General features: G+C 54.7%; 1 protein-coding gene across 15 annotated transcripts in view; it reads right to left on the bottom strand.

The window, feature by feature from the left end:
* TSC2 (TSC complex subunit 2) overlaps nt 1–27,151 on the bottom strand; it is a 35,322-nt gene that overhangs the window by 2,406 nt on the left and 5,765 nt on the right. The window contains exons 6-37 of one of the 15 annotated variants that reach the window (XM_039884944.1): nt 26,879–26,996; nt 26,394–26,442; nt 25,850–25,975; nt 25,418–25,491; nt 24,149–24,275; nt 23,176–23,319; nt 22,135–22,272; nt 21,445–21,548; nt 20,931–21,039; nt 19,682–19,837; nt 19,085–19,201; nt 17,279–17,401; nt 16,290–16,396; nt 15,898–16,048; nt 14,558–14,680; nt 13,920–14,054; nt 12,410–12,599; nt 11,442–11,535; nt 11,126–11,228; nt 10,726–10,820; nt 9,329–9,457; nt 7,764–7,928; nt 7,366–7,518; nt 7,113–7,225; nt 6,404–6,619; nt 5,301–5,504; nt 4,510–4,578; nt 3,113–3,243; nt 2,059–2,552; nt 1,745–1,820; nt 1,404–1,490; nt 209–395 (exon numbers count right to left, since the gene is read on the bottom strand). In XM_039884944.1, coding sequence (XP_039740878.1) covers nt 209–395; nt 1,404–1,490; nt 1,745–1,820; nt 2,059–2,552; nt 3,113–3,243; nt 4,510–4,578; nt 5,301–5,504; nt 6,404–6,619; nt 7,113–7,225; nt 7,366–7,518; nt 7,764–7,928; nt 9,329–9,457; nt 10,726–10,820; nt 11,126–11,228; nt 11,442–11,535; nt 12,410–12,599; nt 13,920–14,054; nt 14,558–14,680; nt 15,898–16,048; nt 16,290–16,396; nt 17,279–17,401; nt 19,085–19,201; nt 19,682–19,837; nt 20,931–21,039; nt 21,445–21,548; nt 22,135–22,272; nt 23,176–23,319; nt 24,149–24,275; nt 25,418–25,491; nt 25,850–25,975; nt 26,394–26,442; nt 26,879–26,996 — 4,407 coding nt within the window. The remainder of the gene's footprint in view (nt 1–208; nt 396–1,403; nt 1,491–1,744; nt 1,821–2,058; nt 2,553–3,112; nt 3,244–4,509; nt 4,579–5,300; nt 5,505–6,403; nt 6,620–7,112; nt 7,226–7,365; nt 7,519–7,763; nt 7,929–9,328; nt 9,458–10,725; nt 10,821–11,125; nt 11,229–11,441; nt 11,536–12,409; nt 12,600–13,919; nt 14,055–14,557; nt 14,681–15,897; nt 16,049–16,289; nt 16,397–17,278; nt 17,402–19,084; nt 19,202–19,681; nt 19,838–20,930; nt 21,040–21,444; nt 21,549–22,134; nt 22,273–23,175; nt 23,320–24,148; nt 24,276–25,417; nt 25,492–25,849; nt 25,976–26,393; nt 26,443–26,878; nt 26,997–27,151) is intronic. The other 14 variants (XM_039884946.1, XM_039884947.1, XM_039884948.1 and 11 more) reach the window with 14 other exon arrangements.

The raw sequence follows: 27,151 nt of genomic DNA, 5'->3' as shown, positions 1-27,151 counted from the left end.
ATCCTCTGGTACCAAGCTAGCAGCACTTGGCTCCCCGAAGGCAGAACTTCTTGAAGCACAGCTACCAGCTCAATCACTGCCTCAGTACCCAGGCTGGTGAACTTGGGACATTGGACACCTCCACTGCTCTCCTGAGGGTAGGTCAGTAGGAATGGGGTTGGGGAGGGCACGTGCCACAGGAGGGCATATGCCACGGGAAGACATGCACCTTGCATGATGTCATCGTGCCAGCAGTAGGTGAACTGGCCATCCTCGCCGCACACATCCAGGCCACCCAGGTACACTTTATCTGGCTGGCAGTCCTTAAGCTCAATGAGCTTGCCCAGGCCTGTCAGGAATTCCGTATACCTGTAGGAGCCATGCTCATTGGATAGGATGGCGAGCTCACTGTTGCTCTGTGGAGAGAAAGACTATGGTGGCACCTCACCCAGGCCAATCTCTTCCACACCCTGCCCCTCCTCAAACTCCCAAGAGCCCCGAGGACTTGTTGCTGCTGGGGGCCAGGTGGGTAGGGAGGGATTACTGGTGTGGCTTAGCAGAGAGCCCTGCTTCTGTCGTCAACCCGGACTTGGTGCAAGGCAACTTCATTCCAGCAGTTGCCCAGGTGACGCCCTTGACTTCCTCTTTCTCTCATGATTAGTCTGCCAGCAAATTTGGCCGCTCAATCTTTGAAATATACCCAGAACCCTAGCATTCCTCAGCACCCCACTGACCCACTCCTCAGACCCACCCCTCTCATTTGGACTGTCACCACAATTCCACCAGTTCCCTACATGGCAGCCAGATAGATGCTTTTAGAGACTTCGGTTGAGTCATGTCAAACCCTTGGCTCAGAATCATCCAAAGCCCACCCATACCACTAGAAACAAAAGCATAGCCTTACGGAGGCCTACAAGTCTGTCCCTGATTGGCACGTCCCCATTACTTCTCTACCCACTGCCCAAAGCGCACTCTGCACTGGCCCTTGTGCACAAAAGGTGTGCCACTCAGGGCCTTTGCACTGGCTGTTCCCACACAGGACACTCCTAAACACACAAAGGCACCACCCTCACTTCCATCACATCTCTGCTCAGTGTCGCCTCCCTTGACCACTGATGTGAACAGCACCCTGCTCACACCAGCAGTTTTGTGGGACCTGCCACCTTCCCTTCCCCTCCACAGTCCTCAGCACTCTCTGGTGTACATGTGCTCAAACACTGACCTGTCATTCTCACTCCTGTGTCCTGGCACCAGAATAGTACCTGGCACGGAGCTCAATAACCACTCGATGTTCTAGCAGACTATGCAGTGACTGAGCTCTGTGAAGGATGAGGGCCCTGATCCCCAAACCCCACCCTGGGCAGGGAGGCCACCCAGTTCTTGCCCGGCACCTAGGCTGGCCCCTACCATCCCAGCAGCCTCACCTGGCCTTCTCCCACGTACAGGACGGCAATCTTGTGCGTGTCGTATGACGGGATCTGGTCAAGGAGCTGCACTGACCGTTCGAAGGACTGTAGCCACAAAACCTGCCTGAGTCCAGGGCACAGGCTATCCCCTGCCACCAGCCCTGCCTGGCCAGCCTTAGCCAGATGCCTGCCCAGGGGAGGGCTCTCCCCACCCAGGTAGATTACTGCGGGCTGCCACAGGTAGCCGAAGCTGTAGCCCGCTGCAAGCCTTTGGGGCCACCATTACCCAAAGCTGGGCATCCCACTGTGCCCACCCCAGGCTCTAGGGGGCCCCTACAGGGGAAAGAAGGCATGCCCACCTCATTGGGCAAAAGGATTGGCTTGTTGGACTCGTCACCAAAGAAAGGAGAATGATAGAGCTGCAGGAACACGAAGCTGCAGAGGAAGAGATGGTGAGAGCTGGGCCTGGCACTGTAAGCCCCAGATCGGGGTCATAGCTAGTGTGGTCACAGCCCATACAGAGAATAGGGCCTTTGCCCCATCACTGAAGGACTGCTCTCTCCAAGGCAAAGGACATGCAGACCTGTATCCCATCCTGCTCTGCCCAGGGACCCTTCGGTGCCACATCCCCATGGGAGTGTCCAGGAACTCCAGCAAGAAAGGTGAGGCTCACCTGGGGTTGATGCCTGGTACTTTCTCAGCATTGGAGGCCCCAGCTCTGCTCTTGAAGGAATCCCTCTCCACCCTCTTGCCCCTGCGTGACGGGGCTGAATCAGAAATAGTGTAGCCTCGGGGCCGCAGGCCACTGGGGGAGCGGGGACAGTTGGAAGGCAAAGGACCCTCGGGCTGGGCAGAGCCCCGGCTGTCTTCGCCTGGGGCTGACCAAGCAGCACCTTCTCCGTCTAGGATCCCTGACTGTGACCGGGCCTTGGCCTCAGGGCTCAACCGACCAACATCAGCCTTGTCCCCAGGGTCCCCAAGAATGTCCTGCAGGGTCTGCAGTTCTGGTGAGGAGCTGGACTTGCTCAGGGGCTGCGAGGGCTGGAAGGAGAGGTCCACAGAGGGCCGGGCTGCCTTGCAAGGGCCAGCTCGCTCAATGGGGATCCCCCCAGCAGGCAGCTCCTCTGCGTGGAACGACTTCTCCTCCTGGCTGGAGGTTGAAGATGACTAGAAAGAATGTATCCAAAGAGAGCCTCATATGTCCTCTAGCCCAGGGCCACAGAGCCGCCCAATACTAAGCTGAGGGTCCTAACCCCCACAAGGACAGCACCTGCCAGTGCCACACACTGAGCAGAGAGCCAAGAGCCCCACAAACCAAAGGATGTCACCAGTGAGGAACTATCCCTACATAGAGTCCTAGGAAATCCACTGTCTAAGCAGGAGAGCCTAGGAAAAATAGCTAGCCATTTTTTAGATGAAAAATAGGGGGCAAAAGACTCGCCTAAGTTCAGAGCAAGTCTGGGCTGTGCAACAAAGCCTGGAATAGAGGGCCTGGCCCTCTGTCCGCCTCAGACCCTACCTGTCCCCCTTGATCCCACCCCTTCCCGACTCAGCCCGCTCTTCCACCAGAGACCCCACCTAAGCCCCGCCTCAGTCTCATCCTTCCTCGGAAGAGGCCCTCATCCCCCTCCCAGTGGCTCAGGTTGAGAGGTCTAGGAACTCATCTGGCCCAGGAGGCACTCAGAAGGCCCCTCAAGCAGGCAGCTCTGCTGCCCAGCTGTACTTACCCTGCTGTAAGCTTCAGCATGCTGACAGCGTCTGTCTGTGCCTAGTGTTGCCTCGAAGTCCTCCAACTCCGGGGGCTCCACTGGCAAATTAGTCTCACCTGGACTTCCCTCCTCCAGAACCACCGCAGAGTCTGGGAGGAAACAGACAGGGCTGCTGGGTGCTGGCCAGGCCCTGAGAGCTTGCATGGCCTCAGAGGTACAAGCCTTTCCCCCACAGGAGGGCACAGCGATCCCCAGCAGAGCCTCACTCAAGCCCTCCTTGCTTGTGGCTCTAAGGCACCCCCACCCATCAAACCAGCTGGAGGTTGTTCTGAGGGGCCTGGGTGTGAGCCCTGACACAAGAGGTCTCCTACACAGGTTCCCAAGGGGTCAGGACCAGGGGGCATCTGGCTCCTCTAATCCCCACCCGCCTGGCCTAGCATCCACAGAAGCTGCGTCTGCTCCTTCAACAAGACAGGCGAGGGCAGACAGACCCCGCGATAAAGGAGCAATGTCTAAGATGAGGCCTGGGCTCAGGAGGAGCAGCTGGACCAGCCCCGGGAACCGGGAAGAGGCCTGAGCTCCTCCCTGACTGGACCCAAGGAAAGACTGATGCAGAAGTCCCTGTGTGCACATAGACTGGGGAGCCCATTCTGGGAAGCAGAGGCTCGCCTTCTGAGTCCAAGCCAAACCCAGAGCCAGGTGTGCTCAGGAGAGGGCATGATGCCCCAAAGCAGCATTTCCTGTGCCAGCATCAGGGCAGGAGGCAGAGTGAGAAGAAGCCACTGAGGGTTAGCACAGCCCACGGCCACTTGCACACGCACAGTCCATTAGCTACCACTAGAGCACATCTGCACACTGCCCTTTTCTAACGGGCTCCTGCCTGCGTGTGAGGATCCAGACAGGCTAGAGTGCCAAGCAGGCTAAACCCTCCCTGCCAGGGCCTTGAGGCAACAGGCCAGAGACCGGTCTGCAGGGCCCTCAGCAGCCCATGACAAAAGGCAGACACAGCCCGATTTGTGGGTTCACAAAGCCAATCAGACCACCACAGGCCAGGGCATGGTCAGCTCAGCTGAGCCCCAGGGCCAGGCTTCCCCCAAAAAAGGTGTCCCCTGCCAGCATCTGCGGCTCAGCTACCCAGTATCACCTCCTCAGGCCTGAAGAGGGGGCTGGGAGGGCCTGTCCGGCTTGGAAACAGAACTCAGCCACAAAGGTGCAAGGCAGAGGATTCCTGCTAGCAAAGCAAAGGCATTCTGCGCAGACGTCCTCATGCGAGTCGGGGCCCTGCTCCCAGACGGTGATGAGAGGCTGACGGGATCATGGAGGGATGAGCGGATGAGGGACAGTGAGAACAGCACCTATAAGGCAGAGCAGGGCTCTGCAGCAAATACCGCTTTCCTAAGGAGACGCACGAATACCTGCCCAGGAAATGCTCCTGTGCAACTTTCCTTGGCAACTGGACTGGTACAGGGAGGAGAAAGAGGCCACTGCAAGGGAAGCCGTGAGCGGCCAGTCAGCAGAGAGACTATGCACAGGTCGAGCAGAGAGGACAGGCACCACTAGTCCTGCACAGACCCCGAGCCTGGAGAGAGAGAGGGGAGGGCCAGCGGCGTCCGGACAGGTGGGCAGAGCTCACATGGGGTCCCAGCTCTCCAAGCTGCTTGCGCGGACGTTTGGGGAGGAGAGTGCGTCCCTCATCCTCAGGAACAGAGATCCTCGGCCTCTAAGCGCCATCTGTGGCCAGAGGGTGGCCTAGAAGGACAGCCCTAGCCCAGCTGGGCAGGGGCATGAGAGCACGCAGGCAGACTCAAGCTGTGTGCTCAGCACATCCAAACTCACACCCCAGTAGAAGTGCAGCCACCCCTGGAGCCCTGTGTGCTGGGCACCCAGGGGAGGGTGCAGAGCAAAGGCTCCTCACAGCCCTGCCTGCATCTGCATCGTGAGCGGGGCCAACTGAGGGGACATCAAGCCCGTCCTTCGACTGGTAGCGCATCTCTAGAGTCCCTTCTGCTGGAGCAGGCCGCCCCACTCCCAAATGTCAGAGTCTGGAGCACAGGCTTCCTCCCACAGGCCAGCCTCCTCTTAACATCCAAGGCTGGTGGTGCCAGGGAAGGCTCAGACACTCGATCCCGGGTGCGCCCCCACAGTTGGGGTGAACCACATTTCTATCAGATGGTGCACACCAGGTGGGAGCTGGCCCAGTGCTCACCTGTGTTAGAACGTGGGGGTGGCGGAGGCTTGGCTGAGCTGGCCGCCGGCACTGACAGCGACTTGTACAGAGCTGTGTCACGGCGCTCCTTGAAGCGCTCGGCAGCCATGAGAGCGTTGGACAGCTCCTGCAGCGGCATGTTGTTGATGTCCGAGGAGAAGGGGCTAAGCGGGTTCTCCAGGCTCATCAGCCAGCTGGTGTTCCCTAGGGAGGACAGGTAGCACCCCCTCGGGCTGCAGGCCCCATGCATCCAACCAGCCACACCCTCCCAGCCCTCCCTGGGCAGCCCTGATGCACCATCAAGGGCATGTCTCCAAGGCCTTTAGGGCTCTTCATGCTCAAGCAGGGAATGACAACAAGGGGAAAGGCCAAGCCCTATGCAAGGCACTTCCCTGGCTTTGCTCTGATGCGCTACCCCCAGACCTTGAGGTCAGGGCAACAGCTGTCACCTACCTCAGCAATGAGCACTCGGTTGCCCCAGGTCAGCTCCTGCACCCAGCCCAGGCTCAGGAGGCATCTCAAAGCCCAGGCTGTGCCCACCTGGGGAGGCTTCTGGGCTCTGTCTTCCTCCCCATCAGGCGCAGGGCCCATGCTTTGAGTCAGCCTTCCTTACTGAGCATCCTCACATCCCAAGTATCTCACCTGACCCAGACCCGCCTCCTCCTGTACCTTCTCACCTAGTCTTCTTGCCTCCTGCTTGCCCACTCCCTGACAGGAACCAGGAGGACTTGGCTAAAACATGCATGAGGAGCCTCTCCTGACCTCCACCCCCACTGCCTTGCAGCCTAGCACTCAAAGCCTCCACCAGGCCCAGGACAGTTCTGCTCACCACTCAGTCACCACACTGCAACTGAAGTGCCTCCTGGGCCCTGGGCCTTGGCTTATAAGTCCTTCCTTTAGCCTGAAATACCCATTATGGGCTGAGTTGCACCCCCAAAATTCACGAGTTGAAGCCCCCAAGGAGGCTGTTATGGCCCCACTTAGCTACCTACATCACCCTTCCCCACTCTTCACCCCTAGGAACTTAACTCAAAAGTCATCTCCCACACTCACAATGTGCTAACAGGCCCACGCTGGCTGAGTGAAGGGCCAAGCCTCAGTACCTGTGGGCCTCCGGACCAAGATCTCCGCCCAGCCCTGGGTCAGCAGGGGTACGTAGGCCGCCAGGTTCGTCTTCTCTTTCTGCGCTGGGCGCTGGGTGCCAGCTGAGGCCTTCTCAGGCTTGCTGACCACTGCAGTCTGTGGGCCTGGCAAAGTGGGGCCTCCTGGGAAGTAGGAGGCTGGAGTGTCCAGGGCACCAATGCGAAGGCCATGGCCCCCTGAAGGGGATGAGGGCAGGAAAGCTGGTGACCACTACCTGCCCAGTGCAAAGCCACCTGCACAGACCTGGCTGCTCTACCCAAGGTCTGTCTGGCCAAGAAGCCCTAGGTCAGTGCCCAGCATAGCTCAGCCCTCTTATGGTATCAGCCTCAGTGGACCCAGAGCCTCAGGAAGGAGACCCAGCACCTGCCCCATAGTTGAACCATTGCTCCAGGGCTGAGCTGAGGGCCAGGTCTCCTGAGGGCTGGTAGGAAACATTCACCATGAGAACAGGCCCTCAACACCAAGGGCCTTTAACATCAGCTGTGCACAAGGTGTATCCCCTACCCATACACCTCTGATGAGGGCACACAGAGACAGCACCTCAGTTACTCAGGAATTGGGCCAGGCCTAAAAAAACCACCTTGTCTCTTGGCTCCCAGGGCCTTTCTGGGTGCTGGGACCTTCAGAAGCATCTGTGAGGTCATGGGATGGGGTGGAGTAGAGGCTCACCAGACATGGAGCGGACCCGGTCCCGGGCCCCACGGCACACCTGCTGCCCAGCCTGGGACTCTAGCTTGGCTGGCGCCTCCTTTGTCTGTCTCACACGCATGCTGGGGTCAGAGCTGAGGACAGAAGGGCCCATACAGAGAGTGACTAGGGTGCCCCGCCAGCTCCGGGCCAGCACAGCACTGTCCCATACAGGCGTGGGCTAAAGACACCCACAGTCAAGGCTGAGCAGGCAGGGCAAGGAAGGTGCAGTCACCTCAATTCTGGGCTGCCCTGTAGCTCTCCTGAGTCCAGACCCAGCAGCGACCGGGTTCCAGTCCCCACGCTTGTCGTCACGGTGATAAGCTTGTTCCCAACCAGCCAGGTTTTGGTTCTGCCACCGGCCAGGAGGAACTCTCCTACAGGGGACCTGAAAGCACAGGAGCGTTGGCAACACCACACCAAGGGGTGGCTCTGGACGGGCATCTTGGCTTCCAAAGGCCCCCTAACCACACGCAGTAGGGGAGCCTCAGACATGCAGAGCTGCCCTGTTGGGGCCGGCCTGCAGGAAGGAGACCCACAGGTCACTCCTGCTGCTACTGCTTCGACCAAGTACAGTTACAGGAGAAAAGCTGGGCCCTGCGCCTCCCACTCTGCCCTGGCCCTGGCCCACACCTCTTGGGGACTGCCGTGAAGTTTGAGAACACGTATCTGGCCATCATGTCCAGACATGTTTCTGTGAGCTCTAGGTGAAGATTTTTCAAATTGTCATCAGCCTGAGCCATCGAGTTCTCATCTGCAGATCCCAAGCTGGAGCTTGTAAGGGACGTCTGGATCCTACTGGAGGGAGGGGACATGACGAGATCAGGACACTAGGCAAGCAGATTCATCTACCACCAGGGACCACAGATGGAGGCATGCATGTGCTGAGAGCCAAGCTCAGAAAAACCCCGCCAGGGCACATGGCCACTTGAGCCACAGCTTGGCAAACAGAGTGGACACGTCACCCCTGAGACAGGAGGGGCAGAAGCTCATGGAAAAGACCCAGGCCTGTTCCTTGGAGCAGAGGCTTAGGAGGTGAGAGAGAACATCCCCTCACCAAAGCATGGAAGAGTTAGGCGATGGCTTCATGGCAGAACAATTTAAAATAGTCATGCAGAGACAGGGAGACCATGGGACATACACACAAAGATTGCATTCTGCCCACAGGGCCACCTCCCGTCAAGGACAGAGAGGGTCTGGGCTTCATGTGTGGCTCTTCACTCTCATACTTGGGCCACCCTGTGCTCCACATGCACCCCAGTGACCAGAAGAAAGAGCTTATGTAGGTTTAATTCTGAAACAAATTCCATAGACCTTTTGCCATTTTTGCTCATGATAAAGAATTTGCTGAAAAAGAGTTAAGAGGAGACCCCATCCCCCACCCCGTCCAGCCAAATCCCACTCAGTGGAGGCCAGCCTGAGGCTGGAGCCCAAGCCAGGGGTCAGTGAGGAGGTAGATCTCCGAGCTTCAGGATATCGAGGCCTGAAGAAACTTTCAGGTGAGTAGAGAGGTACCCCCTGCTCAGTGCAGCCTGGCCTGGCAGAAACAAAGCAGTGACCTCCGAGAGCCTACACTTGCACCCGGAATCAGCAGAGAGGAGTGACCAAGACTGCACCCCTTGAAAATCCAGGCCTTCCCTGCCCAGCCCCTCCCAAGCTAGCCCCCATCCCCACTGTCCTACACAAAAGTCCCCATTCTCTTTCAGCTACCACAGAAAGCAGGTTTTTTCTAGAAGAAAGCTCAAGAAGAAAGTCCATTTCAGAGGATATGAAAAGCATGTTCTCATCCAACCTGCATGGGCGCTGCTTTAATTTGCAAGGGCCCTGACCAGTGGTGACAGGTCTGCAGGCGGCTGCCACTAGACACTTTCTCAAAACAGCCACCCTGCTTCAGCCGTGAGGATGCCGTGCAGCCAGCCCGTGCTCTTACACTCTTACAAGGCTTGGGGACAGAATGCAACCTTCCCACTGCTCACTGCCAGGCTCCCTGGACCAAGGGCTGGGCTCAGCAGGGTGGGCCCCTATGGCCGAAGGCTGCCACTTGGGCTCTCCTCCAGTTCCGGCCAGGGAGGGCATGGGCAGGCGACGAGGTCATGCAAGCAGCCCCATGCACCGCCACCCGGGTGCTCCCGCCTGGCAGTGCCACTTCACAGGGCAAGCTCCAGGGTCTGAACCCCCCGCCCGACAAAGCCCACTACCTGCGGACCACATGTTCAGACACACTGATGCTGCGGCACCGGAAGGCATCGGCTGCAGAGCTCTCCTTGAATTCTTTGACGGGTGGAGAGTTATTCAAGCCTTGTTTGGGGGGTCTGGCTATCCTCAAACTACCAGGTGAGGAAGGAAGGCCCAAGCCCCAGAGAGCCCAGCTCCCAGGAGGAGAGAGTAAGCCATTGGAGGGATGAGGAGGAAAGGCCACAGGGTCGGGATGGAGAGCCCGCGGGTGAGATGAACAAAAAACCATGCCAGAAGCCAGTTAGCAGGGGGAAGAAACAGAAAACAAAAAATGCATAAAAATATATCTTATAAACATGACTGAGAAAAAGTCAGGTTTCACGCATACCAAAAAACACTAGTGCAAACTAAACGTGTGTGGATTGTGCCACACGGCAGATTCCAGGCTGTGCTGACCAGGTGTCCCGCCCGCCCTGTGGAAGACCAGCACTGCCTAGCTCAGGGACCAGGAAGCACCGAGGTCCTGAAGGTCACTGTTCAAAGAGGCCAGTTCTTAGCTCAAGGCTCCGGCCCCCAGCTACCAGGAGCCTGAGGAAACAGCTTTTGACTTTAGGTCACACTGACCTGGTCATTCTGGAAAATGCCGTATCCCCACCTAGGGAGAGCCAAAAAAAGCTTAGGTGGGAAGGTGGGGTAGGGGAAGGGGATAGCCATTTGAATGAAATGCAAACAAGAACACAAGGGCTAGCACAACTCAACTCTTTGTCAGGTTTGGCAGAAGCAGTTATGATGGTAGAGAAGAGCATGTCCCCTGATCAGCAAGGTGCTAGGGAGCAAGCTCTAAAGGAGGGGCACACTGGCCCGAAGCTGGGCTGACCGCAGGGCCCTGGGCCATGGCGGGGAGAGTCTTTGAGCCCTAGGACTCCTCTTCATCCAGGCCAAGTGTTTGGCTTCTCAGGAGTCACAGCTGCCCTGATGTAACTCTAGCTTATTCGGTGGAGTCAGACCTAAATCCAGACACCCTACAGCTGGTACCTACCGCAATGCCTCCCAACTCAGTGTCTCCTGCAATGGCTGCCCAGGCAGGCCAGGACTGGTCACAACGTAGCACATAGACCCCAAGATGCCACAGACCACAGCAGCCAGCTTGGCGAGGAGAGCACTGGGCTCTCCAGCTGAGTGTGCGGCACTGGCCTTCACAGGCTCTGCCCTGCCTTACAACCTCTGGGCTCCTTGATGCCCAGCACAGCCTGCCTGCACAGGGGCACACACTCAGCCACACATCTGATTTCCACTCACTGGCCTAGGGACAGCTAGTCAGGCCTAGGCCCTGCCAAGTACCATGCTGGTCACAGGTCACAGCTTGCAGACCTGCCCCACCCCACCCTGACACCAGCCACGCCCAAGGCAGGCCCCACACCTCTTGGGCCTCTCGTTGAGACTGGTGCTCCGTGCTCTGAAGCTGTCCTTCTCTGGCGTGTCATCAAAAGACCGGAGGACGTTGGAGCGCAGGCCCTGGCAGAGTGGAACAGACTTGAGCTGGTGTCTGAGGAAACTGGCCCTCAAAGCACCCATATGCTTCTTCCCTCTGCACCAGTCAGCCCCACCTAGGTATGCTGCCAGCCTGAGACAAGCTGCAGATGCAGAACGGAGGTGGCAGCTCCTGCCCTCTCACAGCAAGTGTGGGCCAGGCTCAGCAGAGCCCCTGGGAACCATAAGCACAGCACTAAACGATGCCCGGCCCCTTTCCCTACTTACCATTCTGCTGCAACCACAAGTAGCCAAAGGCAAAGCTGGTCCCAGCCCTAGCACTGGCTTACCTTAGTGATAAACGGAACAAAGTCTTTCCGGAAGGGCAGGCGGCACCTAATGAACCACATAGCTATGACGTGATGGGCCAGACACACAATATACTGATTGAACCTGTGACAAAAAGAAAAGGGAGTGCAGGAGCTCCATCCTGGAACCTGAGGAAAACTCTCCAGAGCTGGAAGCACAGATCAAATCTAGGGCAGAGAGGTCAGTGTGGCTTTCTGCCCCCAGAGGCCTGGCCTCCAGCAGGCAGACACCTCGGGCTAGCCTGGGCCACCACCAGGAGGGGCAGGGCCTCCCAGGGAATGAAAGGCCAGCACTTACTTGGAGGGGTTGGTATATGGCAGGGAGATGGCAAACACGCTTGCATACTGCTCTGCTGCAAAGTTTCTGTAGAGGTGAGGCAACCTGGCCAGAGCTGTGACACAAAGAGGAAGCCAGTAAGGGAGCCCAGGCTAGCAAGGCAAAGACAGGTCCATGGGCTATAGAGGGAGCTGGTGTCACCAGGGTACTATGTCATGTTTCTGCAAGCCAGTGCAGCTACTCTGACCCAAGAGGGCTGCAAAGGAGTAAAGGTCGCAGCCCATCCAAACATGACCTTCCCCTGACCCTTAGCCTTGGTTATCTATTCCAAGGGCTGACAAATTATGGTCCCTAGGCCAGGTTGGCCGGTGGCCTGCATTTGTATGTCCATTTATATGAGCTAAGAACCATTTTTACATTTTTAAAGGGTTGTAAACAGAATGTGCAGCAGAGGCCATATGTAGCCCTTTGCAAAACTGGCCCTGCTCTGCTCCTGTTGTCCACACACCTGAGGGCCTGCTGAGGGCCAGACATGCACTAGGGTACTGGGAATGAAGGGGCGAGCGAGGCACCCTGAGCTCCTGGAAGTCACATCTGAGGTGAGTCAGCAAAGCCTCGCTAAGCTGTGGTATGTGCTTTGAGAGGGACAAAAAGGAGGCTGTGAGAGCCAGGCCGAGTGCAGGGACTGATATCAGGAGACAGAAATCTTCTTAAATTGACACTAAGGAGAGGAAAGGAGCCAAACACTCAAAGGCCAGGAAGGCCGAACATTCGAGGCACAAGGCAAGAGATGCAAAGGCCATGAAGCAGCAGAGGACGGCATGTCCCAGGGGCCCAGGAGGATGGTGCGCCTATATGCAGCCACAGAGAAGTCACAAAATGAGCTCGGAGAAATCAGCATGGGTTATTTCAGCCAGGGCAGGGACAGCCCCAAACTCAAGGATCCACCCCATACACATGCATACACACGTGGAGCCATACACACTTACTCGACAGGAACTCAAGAAGTGGAATAGCCATGCTGGCCGTGGCTGAGATGTGCGTGAGCTTCACAACCAAGATGGGCAGGGCCTTGATCATGATGTCAGGCATCTCCACGCTGCAGATGGCCAGGGCCACCACGCACTGGCTGGCACAGCGGTAGATGAGGCCTTGCTCCAGGCAGTACACCATTTCCCGCTATGGAGAAGCACAGATGCCTCAGACCCAGCCCCCTACAGGCCGGCCCCCTGCACCCCTGCCTCTGTCTGCTGACAGCTGTTTTGGTGATCCAAGGCCTTGTCTGCCCTCACCTTGCTATAGAATATTCTACAGAAAAGGAGTTCTAGGCTTACAAAAGTTAAGTACCTTGATTCAGGTCCCTGAGTATCTAAGCGGCAGAGCCACCCACAGCGGACTCCACGTAAGCCAATTGGACAGGGAGGCCTCTCCAGTCAGGTGCTTCCTGACACCTCCGCACCAGCCAACACCCTGGAGCCAGGACATGCTGGGCCTATTAGTCCCTTGGTTCCAGGGCCCCCAATTGGTCGGCATTACTGCGAGAGGAGGCTCTGTCTGACAAGGCCGCCAGACCCACACCGACTCTGAGCAGTATCCTCCATGTAGACAGCATAGCTGTGCCTCTAGGAGACAAGTGGGCTGTGTGGCCACAAGTGAGACAAGTGAGGCCACAGCCTCAGGACAAATTGCCCGGTGGCTCAAGGCCCCATAGATGATTTTGATTTCCTGCAGTTGTCCCACCCTTCAGAAATACTTCAGGCCTCAATAGTTCTCAGGGAATTGTCAGCCCAGCATGGCCAGCTGTCCCCCTAGGGTAGCGGGGAGGGAGCAGAACAGGAAGTTGTGTGTAAGTTCCCAACAGTGCTGGGATCAGCAGAGAGGGCTCAGGACTCAGAAAACCCAGAGTCTGAGTGTAGGCTCCTCTCCTTGCTGGCCCTGACCTTGGGGCTATAAGACCTCTCTAAGGCAGAGTGACAGAGGAAGGTGTTGGAAATTTGAGACAGTAAATATGATGGCTCAGTGTGGGACCCACACCCTGCAGCAAGAAATAAAGGAAACAAGCATTTCTATGCATGCTCAGTGCACCTGATGACAGATGCAGGCAGTTGGAAGTTGTGCAGGGGCCTTGGCCTGGCCATACTGCCTCTTGAAACAGGTCCAGATCTGCCAAGAGGCTCAGCCACTTGTTCTAAAGCTGTAGCAAGAACAAGCCAAGCAATGCTCCTCAAAGAAAAGACGTTGCTATGTGTGTGTTGGGGAGGACAATTAAGTGTTAAGCCCATGCACCCCAGAGAGGCATGCTCGGGAATGCAAGCGGATTCAGATGTCTGCGGTTCCAGGCAGGGGTCCAGTGGGCACATGAGGAAGCAAAACCAGCTCCCCTCATCCTACCCTAGCAGCCACCCAGGTTAGAAGGAAAATGTTGGGCCCATTTGGTTGAAGCAAACATCCTGAGGACTAGGTACCACAAAGCTCAACTTTTCTTCTCTCATCTGGTACCTGTCTGGCTTTGTCCAAGTAGTTGTGGTAAGAGATCAAAGCTGTCAGCACGGGAACCACAGCCAGATGCAGGTCGGTTCTAGAGAACCCTTCTGGAGTGCCTCTGAGCCGCTCGAGGGTCTTGGGACCTGAAAGCTAATGACCAAGGCCCAGACGTAAAGCCCTGCCCAGCAGCTAGGTCAACTGCTAGGTGGTTGGAGGGTGCAAGGAGGCCCCTGAGAAACTTAGGCCCAGTGGGAGGAGGGGTCAAGAGCCTTCTACTTCCTTTTCTGGCCAAGGGTCTACCTTTGATAGACATAGAAAGGCACCCACCCTGATGCTAGGGAGACAAAGGAAATGTGATTGACACACTTGTCACAGGAGCCCCAGAGAGAAAGATTGAGAAGACATCACACTCAGCATTGCGAGTTCCAGCCCTACACTGGGGATCTCTGATTTTCTGCTCCATAAGCTGAGAAAGAAAGGATTGGGATGATCTGCACTCCAGGCAGGAATCACATCTCTGAAGGAAATGCCATCATGTGTTTCACCAGTTTGCCTCCCAGGGCCTCACAGACTTTTGGAGAGGGAAGAACTATGCTGCAGCCCCATCCATGACCCCAGACCCCTGAGAATGACACAGGAAGCGGCCAGGTTACCATGGAGCAGAGGGCGGAGGATAGTTGGTCGACGCTGCATGGAGAGGTAAAAATGAGGACCTTGTAGCGCAGCGACTCCGGCAGCTTGTTGAGCACAAGCTTCAGCACCTTCCAGTCGGTCTCCTGCAGGAAGAAGGCTTGGTCAGGGTGAGATCTGCACCCTGGAGAGGGGAGATGGAGTTTCTGAGTTGGAAATTCTGTTTGCAACGGGACAGCTGGGGGCCTCTGGACCCCTTCTCCTATTTTGCACACTCCTAGAAACAGAGAACTAAGTAGAGCTGGGTAGGGTGGTAGCTGCCCTCCAAATGCCAGGCTGAGCAGGAGGCCCAGTGCAGAGCCGACACTGCCTCTCTCTTTTTAGCTGCATGTGGAACTTTCGCACACCTGGCTCCATCCTCCCCATTTGCCCATCGGAGTTGCCAAAACTGCCTACTACGACGCTGAACTCAAAGGGCCCTAACTGACGCTACCTAGAGCATGATGAGGTGTGGCAGGAAAGAGCTATTACACCAGCTCAAAAGGAACAGCAGCTAGTAACCTTCCACAATCTGTGAGCCCAGGTACTTGCTGCAGGACCAAGCCAGTGAGCCCTCTCAACCTCCATTAGGGGGACTACTGCCCATGAGCTACACCAACAGCCACAAGTCCTGAAAGCCTTTCCCCAGAACCCACCTGTGACACAAAGGCCTTGAGCCTCATAGGAAATCTCCAGCAGACCTCTTTAATGTCAGTGCCCCAGGGAACCTGGTCCTGCCTCTGCTTTCCGCCTTGACCCTGGGGAGCTCCTCTAGGCCATTGCTGGCTGCCCTGCCTCACCAATGCACGCTGCTGACCACTTCTTCTCTCTTGCTGACCCCAGTCAGGGAATAGGCCAGAACTCTTCTGCAACCCCATCTCAGCCCCAGCTTTATCTCTACTGACGCGACTGCACTTACACTACTTCCAAGTTTTGCTTACTCCTTCTCTTCCTTTCAAGACTGACCTCACTTGTCTCTGCAGGTACCCCCAACCAGTGTGACTGCACCCCCCTGCAGTCCCACAGAGCCCATCTGTGTCTCCTTCTGAGGCCAGCCCTACTCTACAATTCCAGTTATCTATGAGGCAGGAACATTTCCTCAGCTCCACACCCAGCTCCACATGATGCGCTGCTCAACACATGGTTACATAATAGATGCTCAACACACGGTTACAGAACTGCTGTGGAACCTCGGGGCAGACACCTGAAAACCAGGAGCGAACCTCCCAAGATCGCTAATACAAGGAAAGGATCTGTGCCCTCTGTGCAGCATCAGTCACTACTCAGTCTGACCTAACGCAGCTCAAGGGACCAGCCACCTTACCTGCTTTAAACATTGTAGCAGGACGCGAAAGAGGAGGGAGTACGGCAAAGAGCCAAGTCGCACAGCAGGGCCTACAGGTGCTGGGCCAGGTGGTCCAGTGGGAGGTGACAGAGGGCCACTGGCCTTCTTCTCAGAGCCTCTCTCTGGCTCCCTGTGGAAGCATGTGGAAAAAGCACTGAGGCTGAAGCCCCTGCTTTATACGGTAAGACCCACTGCCACCAGGATCCTTCTGGGAGTGTCCCTCAGACAGACAATCTCTCGGGATGAAGAGCAGCTGGCTCCACCCACCTGCCTTGTGACTCTAATGCCCCAGAACTGGGGGATAACAGGAATGACAGTGGCAGTAAGGAATACATACATACATACTACATGTATGTATGTCCCATACATACATGTAGTCACAGAGGCAGTAGGGACTGAACCGCACAACCCCATCCTTTGTGGGCAGGCCAAGGCGGTGTAGTGCATCAGCCCGCAGCAACAGCAGGAAGTCAAAGGCCTGCAGAACAAAAGGCACCATTCGCAAAACAAGAACACACCTGAACCATGCACCCAGACGCACACATCTCTCAGCAAAGGCGATTCCTGCTAACAGCAAACACACTTCAACTTCTTTATGCAGAGAGTGGTGTAGGCGGTGAGGTGCAGCATTCACGGGCTTTTCCCTCAGAGCCCACAGGGCCGTGACAGTCCCACAGCAGATGACAGTGCTGTGGCCTCTCACATCACAGGTATCTGGTCCTGCCCCCAAAACAGAGTGGATGGATGCCTTGTGCACTAGATGGGCAGCTGCACAGCCCCAAATGTCAGAGAGCAGACAGACCTCTGCTCAGGACACTGTCACCTCTGCCAATGAATGATGGGCCACTTAAATGGGGTCCACAAATGACAGAGGGCTGCTCCATCAGGACGATGCTCTGGGAGGGACCAGGGCTTCTGTCCCAGCAACCTCTGTTCACCTGGTGCCAGCACTCGCAGTGGAAGCTCAAGGCAATTTGTGCTATGCAGCCCACACCCTCTGCTGCAGACTGCTGAGACTTTGCAGCATCAAGAGTGATAAGAACATGTGCCACCCTGTAAGTCGGTGCAACACTCTTTCTCTGCCCCCATCCCAGGCCGCCATGTGACTCAGATGACATGCCACAGAGGCATATGGGCTACAGGCAAAGAGAAGGGCAGCAGGTACCACAGCTGGTACTAAGGAAGGAATAGTCTGCTGAAGATCCTTCCTAGGGCCACTTGCTACTTGTCCAGTCTACAGTCACTCTATCCACCAAAACTGAGGTAGCTGCTGGGCCCCCCAGGAAATCTAACCGAGGACAGCCCTGAGGTGTGGCTGGGCTCCGCCACGGCCATTGACCACCCAGCCGGCCCGTCATACCTGCAGCCGAATGCTACTGGCAATGGGTAGGGTATAGCTGTGCTTGTAGTGGAGCTGGATGTGGCTGACGAGCATCTCGTACACACGCATGGCATGGCTGGCAGGCAAGGCATACAGCTTGGTCTGCAGAAAGAGTATGCTGGTCACCGCAAGGGCAGGAGGCCACAATGCAGCCAGGGAGCTGGCAACCTGGTGCCTAGAAGGGACCAGGACAAGCTTTGGAGGTAACTGGGCAGCATCTACCATTCTTTAAAATGCACAAACCGTTCAAGCCAGCAGTTCCTTACCAGGGCTTCACCCCACAAATACCCCCATATGCATGTACTCTCAGTAACGGCAAAAAATCAGAGATTGCCGCATGTCCCTGTCATCCAAAGGGAATCAGTCGCTAAATCAGAAAAGTACATTCAGTGGAGTACTATGCAACCCTGTACGAGATGAGAACCATGTGGGCTAAAAGAACACACTCTCGATACCAGCAAAGAAGAATAAGCCAGGACAGAATGAGCACTTGGTACACTCCCTGAGAAGTTTCTTAAGGGGGTTACTCCCCCAGCTATTGGAGTTGTCATCCCCACTACAAGGCCACTCCCCGCCCCAGCTCAGTAAGGCAAAGGCCACTCCCTGACAGATGAGCCTAGGTATGAGAGCCCTTGGTGTTGCCAGAAGCCTGAGTGTGCGGGGGATGATGGCAAGATGGAGCCAGTGAGGGGAAGGAGGGACCCCTTCATGGTACTCAGCCTTAGGGGAGAGCAGTGGTTGCTTAAAAATCATATCTCTGTTATTCTTTTTAGAGAAGACATGATGAATGAATCTGTCTCTCCTTGTTCCAAAAAAACAAAAGCATTATCCATGTCTTCCACCGAAAAAAAAAAGGGAAAGAGAAGGGAATGTGACACAATGCTTGACAATGGCTAGGCTGTTTCAGGAAGGACACCTGACGACAGGGACGGCTGCTGCTCTGCCTACCTGTTTTAACAGGAAAGAGGGAGGGAATCTAACTTTTTACTGTTTATGCTATTTGCACGTTTTAACAGGGTGAATATACTGCTTTGTCATTACAAAAAAAGAGAAATGAAAGCAGCCTGGCCGAGATCTTTGCCTCAACTAAGAAACAGTTCAGTTCAGCAGTTGTCATCTGCAACAACATGGATGGATGCAGAGGATATTGTGCTGAGTGAAGTAAGTTAGCGAAAGATAAATTCCGTATGAAAGATGGCAGACAACACAAAAGTCTGTATGATTCCATTTCTAAGAAATGCTCAGAACAGGCAAATTCATAGAGATAGAAAGCAAATTAGTGGCTGCCAGGGGCTAGGGGTGATGAGGGGAGAATGAGGAGTGACTACTAATAGGTATGGCATATCTTTTGGGGGGTGATAAGATATTCTAAAATCATCTGTAGTGATGGCTGCACAAATCTGTGAATATATTGAAAACCACTGAATAATTCACTTTAAATGAATGAATTATATGGTATATAAATTACATCTCAATAAAACGATTTAAAAAAAAAATCAAACAACCCTGGGGCTCAATAGACAGCAGCCCTGCCCTCCTCAGCTGCTGGGAGAGCCAAAGGAATGATCCGGGCACTGACTCAGGAGCAGCTCTGCATGGTCTGGCTCTGGCCAGGCTGAGTCCACTCCTTCTCACCTGATCTCCACACTGTGAGGAGGAGTCAGAGTCAGGATTATACCCCAGCTGCCCTCTTCGACCCCCAAGGGAGTACCCAGATCTCCCCCAAAGAGTAGCACTCCAACAGACCCAGCCAGTTGTCACCTTCCCAGAAGAGCAGAGACCCACCTGAAGGATGACCAGGAGCCCCAGGACGGCAGTCTTCACATCCTCCAAGGAGGCTGAGTATGCTGCCACATCTCTTTCCTCCAGCTCGGCGGGTGGAGAGAGGGAGCGGGCGATCACCTTTGGAGAGAAGATCTGTATTTAAATCCCAGCTCCAGGCTCCCAGTGGCAGCGCCCATCAGATCCAGTACTTCCTATCAGCACACTTTCTCCTTTATTTCTCAAAAAGAGTGATGCACTTGATGCACCTGAGGGACCATTCAGACACCGAAATGCATTTCAAAATTGAAAGAAAAGGATGCAGGCTGTGTAGAAGGACAACAGGCTAAATCCTCTCCAGCCCAGCTCCTATGGCGCACCGCTATAGCCATTTGCCAGAACTCCAGGCAGCAGGACACAGCTGAGCAGGCCCGGCCAGGTCTCCAGACACCACCCATTGTTACTAAGAGAGAAGCCCTGCTTCTGAGAAACCCAGACAGTCATTGCAGAGAATGGGGACAGAGTCCAGAGGAAGTTGCTGCCCCGAGGGCTTTGCCACAAAGACAAGGGGTCCCTCTGGCAGTCCAAGCACCCCAAGCCCCAGGTACAAGCAACTCTCACTTTCTCAATGATGTCCAGCAGGCTATTGAAGTGGTGGGTGTGGCAGCCTTCAGCCAGGTCCACCAGCAACTGGGTGGCCAGCTTCCGGACCTGATGGTCTCTGTCCTCAGGGATGTGGGAGAGCTGTGAGATGACCACCATGTTGATCAGCTCCTCCTGCAGCAAAAACAGTGGAGTAAAGGGAGCCGTCCACAACAGAGGCCTGAAAGCAGCTAAGGTGCCACTTGAGATGGGAAAACCCATAGCAGGGATATGTCAGCATCTGAGGAACCAAAGCTCCTTCCAGGGTGCTCTGCATGACCCCTCAGTTCAAGAGAACGGTGACAGCTGCACAATGACCCAGCCTAGCACAGGTCCACAGGCTCAGACATGATGCAGCAGTGAATGTCCTCTCTTACTCTGTCACTCAGCGTCACAATTAAGAATGACCTCATGTGGAAAGCCCTCTGTGTGTGCACCTGGAGTTGGAAGATCTTATCCCTGACATCACGGAATCCACTGTAATGTGGCAGCATGACAAGAGCTTTCACAGAGGCAGGACAAGACTGACCCTGATGTGAGGGACCCGAGAACCCAGAGGGGCTTCCTGGAAGAGGAAGAAATGAGCTAGACTTTGAAGGAGGATGGGATACCAAGAGACAGGGAAAGGGAAGGTTGGGAGAGCAGGAGGGGATAGGCAGGTCCCGGGAACACCAGGAATGCCAGGAGGCCTGCTGGAAAGCAAGGGAAGATGTGCAGAGCCTGAGGTGCATCTCCTGGAGGAAAGGGCACAATGGGCAGGTGCATGCTAGTTTTGAAACCCAGTGAAGGATGGGCTGGAGGAATAAGACTAACACTAGAGAGACAGGCAGGGCCTGGCACCGTCCCAGCAGCTAGTGGCTGGGCTGAGATCCAAACAGTGAGTGTGATTACAAGATAAAAGGAAAACGTCCTGTGCAAGACTATGTATGGACCCTCTTCTGTAATCTGGGTAATAACCAAGCTGAAGCTCCCTGAAGGCAGGAACTGGCAGGGGGCACCACAGGATGGATGGATGGGTGGATAGATGAATAAATGAATGAACAAATGAACGGAGTAAACAGACAAAGCCTGCTAAGAAAGCCTGACACAGGAGTGTGTTAGATTCCAAGTCCCAGGTAGACCCCAGGAGGTTTGGTGCCCAGCGAGAGCCATGCAGTGCTTCTTGGGTGAGTCTTTCCCTCACCCTCTATGGGCCCCAGGGCTACCCCACCAGCCACAGGACACATACCTCATAGAACTGTCTGTTGATGAGCAGCACAAAGGATAGAACATCCAGCACCTTGATGCGCACAGCACTGCGAGATTCACTCCTGGGGACAGGGGCACACCTGCTGGGGCTGAGTGGGAGCACTACTGCCAGCCTCACCCCCTGCACCATGCCCCACTCACCCTGCATCCCAAGCTCCATAGGCTCCACTGGAGACTTAGACCCCAGGCCCACCACAGGAAACCAAAGCCCCCCAGCCTGGGTAGGAGGCAAGACCAGATGATTCTCCCCACATGGGGCCCAGCTTGTCAACATCCAGACCAAAAACTGGGCAAAGAGGCACAGAGCTCAGACCTCAGAGACAGCATCTTTCTAAACAACCACTCCACAGGAAGAAGTAAGCACAGAGCCCTCAGAGGACTGTCCTACTGAATCGTTACTTTCAAGAATCAGAAAGAAAAGCCCTAACTCTCAGTGTCCTAGACTCTGGCCCAGTCAGGCTCCAGGGCCCAAGAGGCCTCCAGACGCTCCCCACCTGAAGAATCTCTCCATCAGCAACTGCAGGTTGTTAATCCAGCCATCTTTTGCCGGATGGATTGACTGAGCCCTGTAGGTTATTAAGTTTAAGAGGGAGGACTCCTGTCAAAAGGAGAAAAACCTGGTGTTAATGAGCAACTTGACCTTCCCTGAGGTTTTCTTAAAAACACAGCCCCATGCTGCTAGCCAAGGAGAACAGTTCACTTGGTGAGACCAGCCACTTCAAGGCCCAGGTGGGGAGTCCACCAAGACAAAGCTATACTGGCAATGCTAAAAATTCACTTAAAACCCCACATAAAAGCCTTGGCATCAAGCTGAGCATTTCTGGCACAAGGACTGCCTGCCACCCAGGGAGCAGACGTGCCGAGCAACAAGTCTCCACAGCGCTGGCCGGCACCCTCCTCCACAGAGGTGGGAGGAAATTGACAGTTAGGCTAGCACTGTGCTCTGACAGCTCCACACATCCTCAGCTTGCTGACACCCTGTCAGACTTCCCTGCTGGAACACAAATCCCAGAACAGGAGTCTGCCCAACCCTTTATTTCAAACACATGGAACTCAATTTCAGACTTACACAGCCGGGGCTCTTAGAGCCGAGTGGTCCCACCCCTCCCCAGCAGCCTGTCCTAAACCACCCTCTTGCCTGACCACCAAAGGCCCCACCGGGTTGGAAGGAGAGATGGTCTTACAGGCCTCTGGTCCGCACAACTCTCAATGAGCTCAAAGTATCTCTCCTGCGAGCCGTGGAATTCATTCTGATCACAAAGCTCTTCCACCGTAGTCAGTAGGTCGTGGACGATGGCCCTGAGCTCCGGGCTCTCCAGGCTCTGCAACACAAAGGTGCAGTTACACAGAGGTGACTTCTGGCTTCCTTCAAGGACTCAAGACCAGCTGCAACCAGACACCCCTTCAGGCCCTCCTGCTGGGCAGGGTGCATGATCCCAATTATGCGGGGGCACTTGGGGCAGCAGGGCTATTCCTATTCATTCCCCACTCCCAGGGAGTCTTGGCTACGCCCCACATAGCAGGCCTCAAAGAGATCAACTGCCAGTACTTCATGCCTCCTCCAGGCTCAAGCATCTTCTGGAGGCCCCAGGGGCATGGCTCCTAGCTGGCTACTGTAGGATAAAGTATCGCCTGTCCAGCTGGTCAGTGACAATGAAGGATGAGAATCCAGTCCCCGCTGAGTCGCAGTCCTTCCTCCCTCTGGCCTGGCCACCTGCACATCGCCCACCCCAGTCCCCTAGAAGGCTCAGCTCTGAGCCCATGCTACACACAGCCTTGTCATCTCTGCAGCCCCCGCATCAGCATGCCCCCACTGCCTGCTGTGGTCAGCTGTGTTCTCCAAAGTTATGCCAAAGCTGTGGCCAGCTTTCTAGACACTCAGGGAACTGTCTTCAGGGTCTACTTCCAGGCCATGGAGATGACTTGGCATGTAACTGTTAATCTTCATCAATGCCAGCCACGCCCCCTTGCTCATCTTCTACATATTCTTGCTCCCCACGATGGAGCAGGTTTGGAAAACTCAGCCATCTTCAGTGGATGGCTAGCTGACACAACTAAAAACCACTGCGGAACAAGCCCGGGAGGCTCTGAGAGAAGGTCCCAGGTGTACAGAAGCCATTCTCCAGGTAAGACCAGCTTGCCACATCCCCCCGGGAAGGGCCCTCAGACCTGTCTGTCCATGTTCCCAGTATTCCCTGTGCCCACAGTATTTTCACTGATCTCACCTGGAGCTGCTGAAGCAAGCGTTCAATAATGTTTAGCAGAATGTCCCACGTCACAGCCTGGAGCTCCCTCCTGTACTTCTTTATGAGTCTGGTTATGGAGAGGACGATCTCATAGGACACCACCTCATTCGGACAGGTCATGGCCTGGAACACAAAGCCCAGGGAGTAGGCAATGGTCAACCACTTCTCACTCATGCATAGGAAGCCCCCTATCACACTGCCCTCGGAACCCAGTGTAAGATACCTCAAAGGGCCACACTCCCTATACACATCTCACAGGCCAAACAAGTATCATAGGAGCCCAGAAGTGGTTTTTTTGACACTAGCGCCAAAGGGTTTGGCTCGGCTGAATTCCAGACTCCTGGCTTACCAGCTTGGAGAAACCTAAAGGCTACCCTGATATAAACAATGCACAGAGCGCATGCTCCGCTACCCTGTGAGGTGGGGGAAGGGCAGAAAGAACAGCCCATCAGGAGATTCTATGTAACCCTGGACATGACACAGCTTGTCTGAGCTGTTCTCCTTGTTGTAAGATGAGGATGGTGTGATGGCCCAGCTCACCGGGATGCCACGATGACTACATGAGAACACACACAGGAAGTGCTCAGACCACCACTGGGTACCATAGAAACAGAAGCCCTATCACTGGCCTCAATTCTAGAGCAAAGGTGAGATTACCAAATGAAATTGTCACCAATAAGTGTCGCTATCCCTGAGAGAATCTTGACAGTTCTAATGCTAATTTGCAGGAGATGAAATTCCTAAGATATAATGTTTACTTGAGCATAAAACCTTCAAATGGCCCTAAACCTCATCTCCAGTTACAAAGCAAATGACTGGAAATACCCTTAAAGCCCCTGAAGCAGAACCCCTGTCTCATGGGCCTATTCTGGCCAAGTAGGCGGGCTTGACTAAGGTGAGGTCTCCAGCTCTCACCAGCTCACAGTGGCAAAAAAAAAAAAAAAAGAGTTACCTCATAAAACGATGGCAACACAGATGTCGGGGAGTTCTTGAGAGAATAGAGTCGGTGGGCTCCCCAGAGAGCCATGCCAACAAAGAACACAGCTCCTCTCAGCAGCGGGGCATCTTCCATGTAGGCTCTGAAAGCATTCCCCAGAAAGATGAAATGTGAGCAGAGCCCGGGCCCAGTATCTGCCCTCTGTGGGGCCCAAGGGTGGGCCTGGGGTGGGCCCAAGCTTCTGGTGGCCTCCCCAGAGGTCCCTGCACTTATGGGGCAGAAGCAAGGCTAGGGGAGGGGCACTGCTCAGGGAACAGAGGTCAGCAACAACTATTTGATTCATTCATGCATTCTTTCAACAGTCATCACTGCTGACCACAAAGACACGCTAGATGCCAAGGTACAGAGGTGAAAGAGAGAAGGCCCTTGCCCTCATGGTGCTTATGATCCAAGACACACAGACATGAATGAAAGGTCCATGCAAGGAAATGCCAAGTTTCCACCTCAAATCACAGCTAAGAAAAGCTACAGGATGAGATAGCAAAACTGGCTCAAGACAGTCAGGGAATCAACAACGGTGCCAAGGTGTCAAGGAGCACTCAGAGAAACTCGATCAAAGTGGAAGGACATTCTGGCAAGGGCAAAGGGCACATGCAGAGGCCTGGGTGGGTGGGAGCATGGCAAGATGGAGACAGCAAAAGGCTGCAGGCTGGGGCAGGGCCGGGCCGGGCCACCCAGGCCCTGTTGTGGTTAAGCATGCAGTTTTGATCCTGGGAACCACTGTGACTTCAAGAAAAGGGTGACACTGATCTGTGTTGGAAAAAGAACATGTGGCAGCTCTGTGAAGGAATGAACTTCAAGAAGCCAAGAGTGTGTGCAGGAGACGAGAGAGAAGGTAAGAGCTGAGAGAGTGGGGTAGAGGCCCTAGTTGGAGCAGAAGCAACAGGACTTGGGATGTGGGAGGTAAGGGCAAGGACCTCATAACAGGATCAATGGTGAGGCAGCCCAAGTGGACTAGATCCAAGTGTGGGAGGGAGGTTACCAGTCCAGTTTTGAACATTCTGATTTTATTGACAAAAGTAGGAAAGGAGATCAGAAGCATAAAACATACATTCTAGTTTTAGTGCAAGCTCCTGAAGCAGCCACCCCAAAAGAACAGGAAACCTTCCCATTAGCCTATGCCACACAAGAGCCACCTCACACAGCCACCTCATAAAGGCTTTGCAGCAGCTGATCCTGCCACCTCTCCCCTCACCGTCTACCCCAGGCCCTGACCGCACTCACCTGTCCTCCATTATGCGGCACATATTGTAGATAGCACTATGGCCCAGGTGAGTGCCCAGGAGGTTACGCATCAGCTGGGAAACAAAATGTACCACTGTTAGATTGGCAGATACAAGAGTGAGGGCCCCAACTCAAGCCCCATGTGCCAGGCCTACACAGCCATTGCTTCAAAGTCCTCCGTGTCCAGCCAGCTCTCTACTATCTCCTCCCAAATACAGAGCCAGCAGAGTTCTCAAAATGCCACCAAAACCCTGACCTCAGCTCAACTACTTGAGAAAATGCCACTGGACTCCCTCAACAGAGCACTGTCTGACCACACTGAGAATGAGATGGCCATTCATTGAAGACAAGACAGCCCTTGTCCTGTCCATGTGCCTGGCTTATAATTTCATCCAAGGAAGAACTCTGAGGGGTAACAGTTCAGACCCCTACCTTCCAGCAAGGCTCACAGAGCTCCTTGACATTGATGGTGCGGCAGAGGGTGACAATAAACAGGGGGAGGCTCTCCGCTGGCAGGCAGTTATAACAGACCACAGCATCCAGCACCTGCAGAGAGACCTGGTGGGGTGGAGAGAGGGGTCATGCTGGCCCTGCCCTGATTCCTACCCACCAGCAGGTAACACCTCCAGCTTCCTTCCCACCCTCCTTTGGTCAGTGAGTCACCCCTCCCCAATGCCAAAGCAGCCTTCCTCGCAACCACAAGAGCAAGTAAGCATCTGGGAGGTACTTCTACCTCCCAGCCACTGTGGATCATCCCGTCCCAAACTATGATCCGACAGCAGAGATTATCCGACCACTCTTACTTACAGGAGAGTCTTGAGACTCGGAGAAGCCAAGCAGCTTGCCTGGGGCCACACAGCCAGTGAGAGGAAGCAGAGAGCTTGAACCTGGAGCCCAGGGTCTCAACTGCTATGCTACCCAGGCTGCCAGGAAAGACAGTGAAAGGAACAGTCCCTGGAGAGGGGCAACTACTGACCTCTATGTCCACAGAAGACACAGTCTGGACACACAGCAGGCATATCATGCTGTTGGAAGAAGAGTAAAGCCAGTTGAAAAGACATTTCCCCAGAGGCTGTGTGGCTCCAATTTATTTTCTGGTTACTCTACAGAGTCAGTTACATGAGAGGTTTGTCTTACCTAGGGCCCCCACTCAACCACAGACAAGCAGGTGCTCAGTGCTGCGTGTGTAGCACCAATAGGATTAAGTCCCTGCCCTCATGGATTATCAGTGTTTTGAAAATATGATAAGATAACAATAAAACATCAAGTGATAACATATGTGTTAGAAATAAAGCACTAGTTTAAGCCTCAGAATATCAATTTAAAAGGAAGGTGGCTATGGCCACTTCCAACCCATTTATTTGATGATTTCAATAGCTTTATTCACCCTGCAGAGCTAAAAAGAAGACCCAAGACAGTGGGACTATGATCAGAGTAACATTATTGGAATGCTTTTCTTACTGGACCATTGATGCGATGTATTCATCGAGGTAACAGCTGTTGAATTTGACCAAGTTCACAAGCACCATAAGGAATTCTGAGGACAAGCCAACATCCATCCACTGCAGGACAAACTCAGCTGGGAAGAAGAGGAGAGCAATGTACTTCCTACCACCTCCACCCCAGGAAAACATATCCCATCCCGTTCACTGCTGGAAACCCCATCACCGGTCCCTGTGCAATGACAGGCAGGCCATGCACACACAGGGCCGAGGGAGGGTCAGCTGGAGCTTG

Source organism: Pteropus medius, unplaced genomic scaffold (genome assembly GCF_902729225.1).
Source record: "Pteropus medius unplaced genomic scaffold, Ma_sr-lr_union100, whole genome shotgun sequence".
NCBI lineage: Eukaryota > Metazoa > Chordata > Mammalia > Chiroptera > Pteropodidae > Pteropus > Pteropus medius.
This window is presented reverse-complemented; position numbering and strand designations above follow the sequence as displayed.